General features: G+C 24.6%; 1 protein-coding gene across 1 annotated transcript in view; it reads right to left on the bottom strand.

Annotated features, from left to right (window-relative positions):
- Positions 1-776: 776 nt before the first annotated feature.
- The window catches only part of larp (La related protein), a 216,532-nt gene continuing 205,612 nt past the window's right edge, over positions 777-11,696 (bottom strand). The window contains exons 20-21 of the mRNA XM_075378905.1: positions 6,288-6,506; positions 777-2,438 (exon numbers count right to left, since the gene is read on the bottom strand). Coding sequence (XP_075235020.1) covers positions 2,419-2,438; positions 6,288-6,506 — 239 coding nt within the window. The 3' untranslated portion in view covers positions 777-2,418. The remainder of the gene's footprint in view (positions 2,439-6,287; positions 6,507-11,696) is intronic.

Raw genomic sequence — 11,696 nt, 5'->3', positions numbered from 1 at the left:
ATTAATATTTTTATAACTATCCTGTATAAAAAAAATTACAATAATTATATCAATTTAAAAAATGTAATGAAAAAGTAGCAAAACAAATATCTGATGTTATTTGTTTATATAATGTAGTGTTATTATTTAATAAAATTCATACAGTTATGATATTAGAAAGTGAAATAACGGAAGACATTTAATTAGAATTAAAAATAAACAAATTTAATATACTGATAAATAAAATTACCTTAAAGTGTAATAATAATAATAATAAAATATTAACTATCCACCACCAAATTAAAGAGTAATTAGGAATACTAACAGTATATACAATCACTTAAAAACTAATAATAATATTATTAAAATATAATAATAAAAACCAGAAGTGAAAATGAACAACTGAATATGGTACACAGGTATTTTTAATTAAAATATTTAATAAAAAAATAAAATTACTAAATATGGTATTATTAAATAAATTAAACACAGTAAAAATATTGCCACGTTAATCCAATGTGTTAATATATATATATATATATATATATAAATAAAAAAAAGCAACCGATTACCAAACACCAATATATTATTACATATAAGAAACACAAACGGCAAGAAATAAAATGACTATTATGATCAGTAGTTAAAAAACCCATTAATAAAAATTCTACATCACAAATAAAATCACCAAACCATAAAATTATACAAAATAAATAATATATGAGTAATTATTGTACTATAAGTATAAAAAAATGTAAAAAATAAAATATAAAAGAAAACCCAACTATACTTATAAATAAAAGTATTTATTTGATATTAAAATAAATTGTATTACATATATTTTAATATTTGTTAAGTTTGTATTATATATTTTGTGGTTTTAATAAATTACTTTTTAACACCATGATCTTCATTATTCCTCTATAATATAATAGAGAAGAGAGATGGGAAACACAGCATAACATGTTCTAGTACATAAGCTTTATGAGGAATTTTATTTTTAAGAGAAACATATTTGAATAATATTGATAGCAATTCAAAAATAAATATTTATTTACTAGATGAGTTCAGGCTGATGATGCCAGTTATTGATTATTTGATTGTTTTTATTCTTTTATTTGTCATTTTTTAAGATTAAGAAATCTTTTTTAATATGAAAAAAACCAAACCCGACTGGAATTCAAACCTAGAACCTTCCATATAAACGGCAGGTTTGATTATCGTAAAGGCTTAAATTTATAATCTTGTTTTATCTCATTAAGTACCAGCTGTTTATACTTTTTTTTTTATTAGAATAGAGGCAAAAAGTTCACCAGATTCTTTTAAGGGAAAACTGACCAAAGTGTTATAAGTCTTAAATAAAGCCCTATTCTTTCAAACAGAGCTGCAGAAAATTGCTTATTTGCTTGTACATTCAACTAAATAAATTTTATTTTAAAATTATGAAATGATGAATAAAAATAAAAAAATAATGAGAAAGAAGTTAAAATAGGAGAAAAAATACAAGATAGATGGAAGGAAGTGTACATTGTTTGATATGTGTATGAACTTTTCGAATATGGTATTAAATGAGATTTGATTTCTTATTCTATCATTAAAGAGTTTTTTAATAGTGCTACCCTTTTCTTTTGGCACACTGTCGACATATTGTAGAATTTTATTAATTTATCAAGATAAGACTAATTTTTTATTTATTGCAAGTCACATCTCTCAAATTTTTTTTGTATAAAAATTGCAAAAAGACAGAAATCCTAACATTGAATTTTTAAAAGAGTAAATATACTTTTTTTACTTTATTTTAAATTATACATGGATGTAATGAAAATAAAACTTAATATATATATATTTTTTTTAATTAGTAGAAAAGGTCTAAAAATGACAGCATAGCAAAAACTGAAGATTTGTGTAGTAAAAATTATTTTTGGAAAAGTTTTATCTCTAACAAAAGTCAGTATTTGCTTAGTGGTAATTGTTTACAAAAACGGTGGCATTTATGTAATCGCTCAGCATGATACAATTGATCATAATCATGCTGTTCCACCAGCTCATGTCATCATTACTTGGGTTCAAAGCTTTAAGGCCATTGGTTTTATGCTAAAGAAGAAAGGTAGTCATGTAAAAACAGTACATACATTCAAGCATACCACAACTGTGAGAGAGGCATTTCAGCAAAGTCCACACTAGTCAATGCAGCACCATTCTGGATTAGTCAGCATACATGGCAAATTTTACAACATGACCTCAAACTTCACCTTTATAAAATTCAAATAAGTCGTGCAATACATGAACATAACTATGAAAACACGGTAAATTTCTGCAAAATTTTACTGCAGGTGATTAATGAAAAGCAATATCTTGTTAACAATTTACTTACGAGTGATGAGGTTCATCTTCACTTGCCACAATTTGTAAACAAGCAGAATTAGGCTTCCAAAAACTCTAGAATTCCCCTAGAGATGCTGCAAAGAGTAATAGGTGACTTTAGTAAGACTTGGTGAGTGTGTACGGCGGAACGCAAGATGTCATTTTTGAAAAATAAATTTCTCTTTTTGGTGACTTAAAATAAAAAATAGTAAATGGTTCAATGTCTATTTTGTGTTCATACTTGTTAAAACCAAATAAAATTAATAATTTGCTCTTAATAATCGTTTTAAAATCGCCTGATTCACTGCTGCACAGCATGTATAAGCAATAATATTAAATATACCATTATTTTTAGCATTAATGTAAACTAATAATATACTTAGTAATTAAAATCACAAAAAGATTTATTTTTTAAGGAATACAGAAAATATTTAAGACAATTTGTACAACTGATATACAATATGATGTCATTATTTATACATCCAACAAATAGATTATATAAGTGTATGAAGCACTTGCTAATGAACACAGTTTTAAAATGAAGTTAAATCTTGGGAAATCAATATTTTTACTATATCTTCATTTTTTTTCTCCAGTTTATTTAAAAATGTTATGCTGTATGTCAGACACTCCTTTCAACTGTTTTTCAAGGTAATATTCCACATGAGTACTCACAACAATTTGTTTATTTTTACGAGAACCAAAGTAGAATTATAGTTATTTATAAACAAACTATATACATTTATGTAATACAATTAAAAAAGAATACCTTACTTTTCTAAATAACGCAAAAAGATATACACATACTTTTCCCCATTTTTTTTTACAACTGTATGCTAAAAAAAATCACATATATAAATCAAACCAAAAAATAACTGAATAAATTCCCATACAATGCAACAACAAAACACCGGAAGAAATGAATAATCTTAATATAAATAACGGTTTTATAGATTTGGATTAACAAGACAATTAGTAAGATTATAATAAAAAAAATCTGATTTTTACCAATGAATAATTGAAATAAAATATGGCAAAAAAATTATGGCAATTAATTGCACACACATATAAATGTTTATATACATATTCTTTTTTTTTTATTGTAAATGATTAATCCATCACATATAAAACTTAATTCTTATTATATGTAGGAATACAGCATAATGAAACACCAAATCTTAAAATGAATCTCAAACCTTACTCACTTCTAAAAGAAGGCGGGTGTGCCTTTTTAATAACAAGAATTATTATTAATTAATCATTACAATTAAAAATAGATTTATTATATTTATACAACATATAGATAAAAAATAAAATGTCATCACATACAATATTTATGTATATACTTCCATACAAACGAAAACATACATTCATACATACATATGTACTTAACATAACCTAACATTACTTTATATATAACAGATACACATAAAAATGTAAACAATATTACTGATTTTCTATACATACCATTATATAAATTAGTATCAAATTTTTTTCTCTCCAAAATGCTGTTTATATTATATTATTAAAACAAGTAAAATATAAGAAAACAAAGAAAGAAAAAACTACTACATTATTAAATTCTAATACACTTTTTTTCTTTTTTTTTTTTAATTTTATGAGAATTAATATTATTTCCTTTATAATAAATCTTACAAAACAAACTTAACTTAAAAATTTCGTACTTTGTTTATATTATGACAATAATTAAAATATATACAAACACCATCAATGTAAAAAAAAAAACAATCAACATTATTGTTTTTAAAATAAAAAAGCTCATACAAATTCATAATATATGAATAATAGTAATAATTAACTTAAATATTTTCTGTGTTGATAAAAAAAGAAATAAATGAGAAGGTAATATAGTAAAACCTGTCTATAATATTACTTTCAAGAAACATTTTTGTAATTTTTTTTATGTTTTTTAGCTTCCTGATTTACCCTGAATTATATAGCTGAGTAAGTGGTGATTTAATTATTTATCTAAGTGGGAAGATGATGAACTAAACATTTAGTCTTTTTTTTTATCTTAAAGAATAAACAGAATTAGATGACAAACCAGCAGCAATCATAAATAAACCCCAAATCCAGAACAACACAAAAAAACTATACATAAACCCAACATAATTTAACTTAAACAAAAAACTTCCATTTAAGAGAAACAAACAATGTATTAAATTAAGAAAAAAAACTAATTTTATTCAAATCAATTTCATGTGAATGTATATCAGCCAATATGTCCATTAAACAAGATAAAAACTGCATGATGTTACAGCTGCAACATTTTTTTACAGCCATCAGCAATACAAGATTAGTATTCATGATGATTTTACTAGATTGATAGTGTTTTATCTACTTTTACTTGTATAAATAAAATTACTTTTTCTTTAATTTTAATTTATTAGTATGCTGAACATCTTTTTGCTATTGATAGAAAGTTTTTTCATTACAATGCTTGTTTTATTAAGTTTTTATATGTACAGACTGTTATAAATAAATTATGTTTCCTGTACTCCTTTGATTTATATCATATTATCAGAATATAAACTCAAAGAAAATATGAAGAAAAAAATTAATTTAAATTTTATTTGCTAGCTAATTTTCTATTAATATGCTCATTGCTACTATAGGACTGATAAGTACGATTCACTCATGATGAATCACTTTTATTCAACAAGTAAAATTCCATGCTCCAACAGTTAAAATTTAAAAAAAATTCAAGACATGACAAAACTACAAAGTTAAATATATAAAACACTTAGATTTATACTACATGATATATTATAAAAATCAAAACAAAACTAAATGTTGTTTACACTCATCATTATTTGATTTACTAGTCTGTATGCATGTGGCAGCAGTATCATTCAAATTACCTTGTGTATCACAACACCAGCATTGAATATGTTACCATTTGTTTCTTCTTTGATAATAGATATTTATGAACTTTTTCTTAAAAAAATTATAATATTAAGATAATAGTTGATTACAATAATATTTTAAGCTTTTCTCACTCCCCTCTTAAAAGTTTCTTTTCATTTTTAATGAGTATATCTCGCTTGGTATTAATAAAAAAAAATTAATTTTATTTAAAAATCGATTTGTTAATATGGTTTTAATCAGATCATAAAGCAGTTTTTTTTAATTTGATTTAAGGAACACTATGTAAATCTCCACGTTCAATAGAATCGTGTAAAATGAGCAATCTTTTAGTCCTATAAAATTCTATCTTTATAAATTCTAATGTGCAGGGTGTATTAAATAAAACAGACTTTTATTTACTAATCAATTTACTAAACAAATATTATTACCTTAAATTTTATTATTAAGCCCAATATTATACAATTGAGCAGTCAATATTACTTGTCTCAAGGCTTACAACAAGATCTGTTAATTTCAATCTTTCCCAATATATAAATAAATAACTAGATAAAAAAAAGTAATATTAATAAAAAAGAAAAATAGATATAATAAAAATATTTTGAATAAAATAGAAGCAGAACATGAGTCATACTATCTTAAAAACAGGTTTTACTATATATTTTTTTATAATATGAAATGAAAAGCAATCCAAATAAATATAACATTTATATATAAAAATTTTCAAGTTTTTTTTCTACTTTGGTAACTATAAACATATTAGGTTTGATATACGTAATAAGTAAGAAAAAATGTTAACATAAAATAATATTTTTTTTTAAATATATAAAATTTAGGATTGCAAAATTTAAAAAATAAATTAACATGAATAACCAACCACATATAAAATACTATTTGATCAACAAATGAAAACCTATTTTATAAAAATGTATAAATTTAAAACAAAAGTTATTGCAATTGGTAAAAAAAAAAACCAGCAAACTTATATCGTTATGAATAATAACTATTTTATATATATATATATATATAGTAAAAGATCTTAATTTAAGAAGAATTACTTGATACAATGACGGTAGGAGTAATCGTAGGAGTAGTTCCATTTGTAGATTTTGCATCTTGTTTTTCAGTCTGTGTTGTAGTATTAGAATTATCTGATGATAATGGTTTATTAATTGTAGTATTTTTTAATTCCTGTTTTGAACGACTTGGTTTCATATTTTCACAGCTTAAATCAAAATTAACTCTTGGCTTATTTGATTTAAAATTTTCAGAAGTACCTATAACCAAAATAAATTTATCATTTTATTACATTAGCAATCAACCAATTATAAATTTCATTAACATGTTCAGCGTTGAGGACGCATATGTGGTATCCACCATCCATCCAGTCATCCAACCGCCTGGTGATGCCATATGTACGATGGGTGTAATATTTTTCCATAGTCTGATATATAATCTGTAATTTTGTATTTTGATTTAATTTTGAATCGTTTTAACGTAGTTTATATCATTATCATATTCATGTTTACCTGTAATTATTCATTTCATCAAATGTTTCTAGTTATTTGTATATCAATGTTGTTCATACTTTGCACTCATTGTTTATTATTTAGTTTAAGAACAAACTATAGAGCTGTTGTCTGATAAAGTTGTTTTTCTTTGAATAAAATGTTACTTTGCTTTGTAGCATCCATCGAACATTAACTGTGAAGTAATTAAAGCAGTATTGTAACAAAAAAATAATGCTGTACAAGTGATGGCCAGCAACGATAGCTGGCTGCCTATTACATATGCGCTCATTGGCACTTATCTCATTTACCAGACTACTGGTACCACATATATGTAATTTTCAGTTTATCGCTAAAATAATATTTTTTTTTATTATAATGTTGTCTTTAGTGTATAAAAATACCTTTTTAATGCCAATAAATCTAAACAAGTCAAAAAAAAAAATTAATGGGTTTTTGGAATGGTCAGGTCATTTTGAGGTGGTAATGAACATGTTAATAACTAGTCAGTCCTTTTCTCGCAAGATTTTTCTTTTTTTAAATTTATTATACTGATATTATATTAATAATAAGAAAAGCTACATTTTTAATTCCTTTAGATTCTTTGAAATAAAAAGTAATTTAATACTGAAAATCTGATTGTGGCAATATTATTGGCTCTTATTTACCCAGTTATAAGTTTTATAAATTACTGAAGGATTATCCTACATATGCTTTCTTTATATAGAAAATTACTACATTCAATTATGGACTCACCTCTGATATTTTAAGAAATTAAAAATATATCTTATTTAGGAACCTGTTATTTGTTACAATTGAAATTATTTGTCGGAAATTTTACCAGAGTTAAGTCTAATAGTTACACAGTACCTTCACCAAAAATCTTGTAATTCAACACTGTACAAGTGTAAAATATGTTACTTTTGGACTGAACAATTTCCTTTCAGAAAAAAATAAGTTAAGAATGAGATTAGATTCACTTAAGACTAAATTAAGTTAGGTTAAGCTTAGGGTGAATGTGGTAAATAAGGAGTAAATAACTTAGTGTAAATGAAATTTGAGTTTAGTTTGAAAAGTCAAGGTTAAGGTTAGGTTGATTTATAAGTAATTTATAAATTTGACAGAAACTTACTATCATTTAACTGATGAGGTATTAATTCAAGATCTCAGTTCAACTTAATCTTAAGTAAATCTAACTTTATTCTCAATTAAATTCAACTGAAACCAAATTATTTAGTCAGCAAATAATATATATAACATATGTATAGTGCAAAATAACAAAATTTTTTAGGTGTGGATACTGGGAAACTTACAAGGGACATAACCCAGATGAAAGATATATCTGAACAATAATTTCAATTGTAATGAATGACTTAGGTCCTAAATAAGGTATATTCAAAATTTCATCAAACTCAAACGTGAGTACATAACTGTATGTAATTACGTAGAAAACAATATATTCATCTAATGATAAATAAAATTTTCACTGATTTTTTTTCTTTATTAAGAAAAATATAAATATTAATACTGGATCCTTGGGTGGCAACAACTTGTGATTGTTTGCAAGTTTAGTTTTATCTCAGTGTGATTTATTATGTGTTCATTACTGTGTTGTTTAATTGGACAAAACTGAATTTTTATATATTACTTTTCTAATAACAGCCTAAAGAAAAAATTTATTTAATTTTTTATTGTAATTTGTGAGTTTAGTCGATGGTACATTATGACTTTATTAAGCTAAGAGACTGCTACGATATTAGCTAAACATACATAAACATATCTTTCTATCTATCTATCTTCTCTATCAGTATTAATCAGTATTCTATCAGTATCATATTAATCTTAATATGAACTGTGTATTTAAAAAAAAAAATTATAAAAATTGGCTCTACATTAAGGAGAACCAGGAACTGTGAAAAAAAATGCATGTTCTTAAGAAAATGTGTCTAAAATAGTCCTTATTTTTAAGGATGTTGGTCAAATATATTATACAAGTCTCCAAATTCGAGCTACTACAATTTTTTTGTTGTTGTAAAAACATAATTATGCAGTACATCATGTAATTTTTAAACCAGCATTATATTTTTTTTCTTATTTAGCTATATATGTCATAATAACAAACATTTCCATAACAGAAGTTTTTACAGATCAAAAGCATCAATTGTCAAACCAGCTGAATGTTAGCTCTTCCTTTGTTATTTTAGGTAATAAGTAATGGTAATAATAAGTAATAGGTAATAAGCAAGCTAGTTAATGTTGTACAATTCAAAAACTACAAAACTGATTAAAACAACCTTCATTGACAAAGAATGGTTTTTTTTTTTACTTTCACTTCTCTATTGCTTTAATGTCTGAAATATTTTCAAAGCCTTTTCAGAATTAGCTGGCTGATTAAGATATGTAATGAGATAATTGTACTTGGAAATTAATATATTTATTCAATTAAAATTGTTTTTATTTCTGATATGAGACTTCCATAAGTTCTTGTTTCCTTAAAAGACATTAATATAGAATTTTATAATCTGTTAAAGTACAAAAAATGAATGCTAGTGACATTCATCATTGCCTAAAAGGTGGGCAAAAAAATTTTGTGCATTAGAAGCTGGTAAAACAAATATTGAGGATGAACCTTGCAGGGTCAACTGATTTATGCGACTGATGAGTAGCACAAAAGGTAATACTTCTAAAATACATGGTTAAAAACTTCAAGAGATGTGTGTGTCATGTTCGCGACAATCGCAGACTGATAATTCTGCAATTGATAATTCGTGACAACAGAGATGATAATTCTGCAATAATGTTTGACCACAAACATCATATGCAATTACCTCAATTAGACCTCTTGTGAAGTTAAAATTTGAACCTATCCTCCACATTCACTAGACCTGGTGAAAATGGATTTTCATTAGTTTCTGCAATTAAAGGGCAACATTAAGCTTATTCATTTCAGCACGAATGATGAACTGAAGGACAAAAATGATCCACAAAGTTGTGGATCAAGAAAAGACCTCTAGCATTCTTCATTGACAAAATGAGAAAACTGGTTCGCTGTTGGGAGAAATGTGTAACAAATGGTAACTACTTGAAAAAAAAAGTAAGTTTATGTAACAAATAAAATGTACTTTCAAACCATGTTTGTTTCATTTGTGAGTTATGAGTAACTGTGCATTATGTTTTAGCCACTCTTCATACCATTAAAAAGTAAAATAATTACTATGCAGTAAACAACAAAATCTTAAATTACACTAACAAGAATATTTAAGGATAAATATCATTAAGATAAATATTATAAATAAAAGGTTCACTAAATAAGTGAAGAAACATAAGAAAACAGACATTATTAATATCCTAAATCTCAACTAAAAAATTGCATTTACATTAAAATACGTTGTATTAAAGAACAGAATACAATGAAAGTAAATAAAACGGTTAAAACAAAATTCAGGAATGTTCAATCAGAAAAAGGAGTGAATTCTAGATTACAAGCAGTACCAAAAAATATCGCAATAATAATGTAAGTAGATATAAATAGTTAGAAATAAATATCCTTTTACATTATACAACATTTTCATAACCTATTTTAAGTATATTAAGTGGGATTGCTATAAGATACTGATTAGAGTAAGTTGTTATAAATTACGGTGGAAGGGGTTAATACTAAATAAAAACACTGATCAGTCTGCCAAGGGTATATTCAACATTGCATTTCAAACCTGAAAACTCAGTTAATGCAAAAAACAATTATCATCATATCAGTGCAAAAATGTGTCATTTATGTACATATATAATTATATATAGTAATCCTTTCAATTCGTGTTTTCATTATTCAATTTTTGTAAATGGTGATATTATGTGTTGCTTTTTTAAAAAACTCTACTTTTTAACTGTTTTCATTAATATTTAATTCTATGGACAAAAACTTTACTGAACCAATTAACAGTTTTTACATTAAATTTTTATTACTGTTATATGAATTTAATTTGTTTAAAATGTTCATGAACAATAGAATACAACACTGATCAGTCTGCCAAGGGTATATTCAACATTGCATTTCAAACCTGAAAACTCAGTTAATGCAAAAAACAATTATCATCATATCGGTGCAAAAATGTGTCTTTTATGTATATATATAATTATATATATATTAATCCTTTCAATTCGTGTTTTCATTATTCAATAATTGTAAATGGTGATATTATGTGTTGCTTTTTTAAAAAACTCTACTTTTAAACTGTTTTCATTAATATTTAATTCTATGGGCTAAAACTTTACTGATCCAATTAACAGTTTCTACATTAAATTTTTATTACTGTTATATGAATTTAATTTGTTTAAAATGTTCACGAACAATAGAATACAACACTGATCAGTCTGCCAAGGGTATATTCAACATTGCATTTCAAACCTGAAAACTCAGTTAATGCAAAAAACAATTATCATCATATCAGTGCAAAAATGTGTCATTTATGTATATATATAATTATATATATAGTAATCCTTTCAATTCGTGTTTTCATTATTCAATTTTTGTAAATGGTGATATGATGTGTTGCTTTTTTAAAAAAGTCTACTTTTTAACTGTTTACATTATTATTTAATTCTATGGGCAAAAACTTTACTGATCCAATTAACAGTTACTACATTAAATTTTTATTACTGTTATATGAATTTAATTTGTTTAAAATGTTCACGAAATATAGAATACAACACTGATCAGTCTGCCAAGGGTATATTCAACATTGCATTTCAAACCTGAAAACTCAGTTAATGCAAAAAACAATTATCATCATATCAGTGCAAAAATGTGTCATTTATGTATATATATAATTATATATATAGTAATCCTTTCAATTCGTGTTTTCATTATTCAATTTTTGTAAATGGTGATATGATGTGTTGCTTTTTTAAAAAACTCTACTTTTTAACTGTTTACATTATTATTTAATTCTATGGGCAAAA

The sequence above is a fragment of the Lycorma delicatula genome, chromosome 11 (assembly GCF_047948215.1).
Source record: "Lycorma delicatula isolate Av1 chromosome 11, ASM4794821v1, whole genome shotgun sequence".
Classification (NCBI taxonomy): domain Eukaryota; kingdom Metazoa; phylum Arthropoda; class Insecta; order Hemiptera; family Fulgoridae; genus Lycorma; species Lycorma delicatula.
This window is presented reverse-complemented; position numbering and strand designations above follow the sequence as displayed.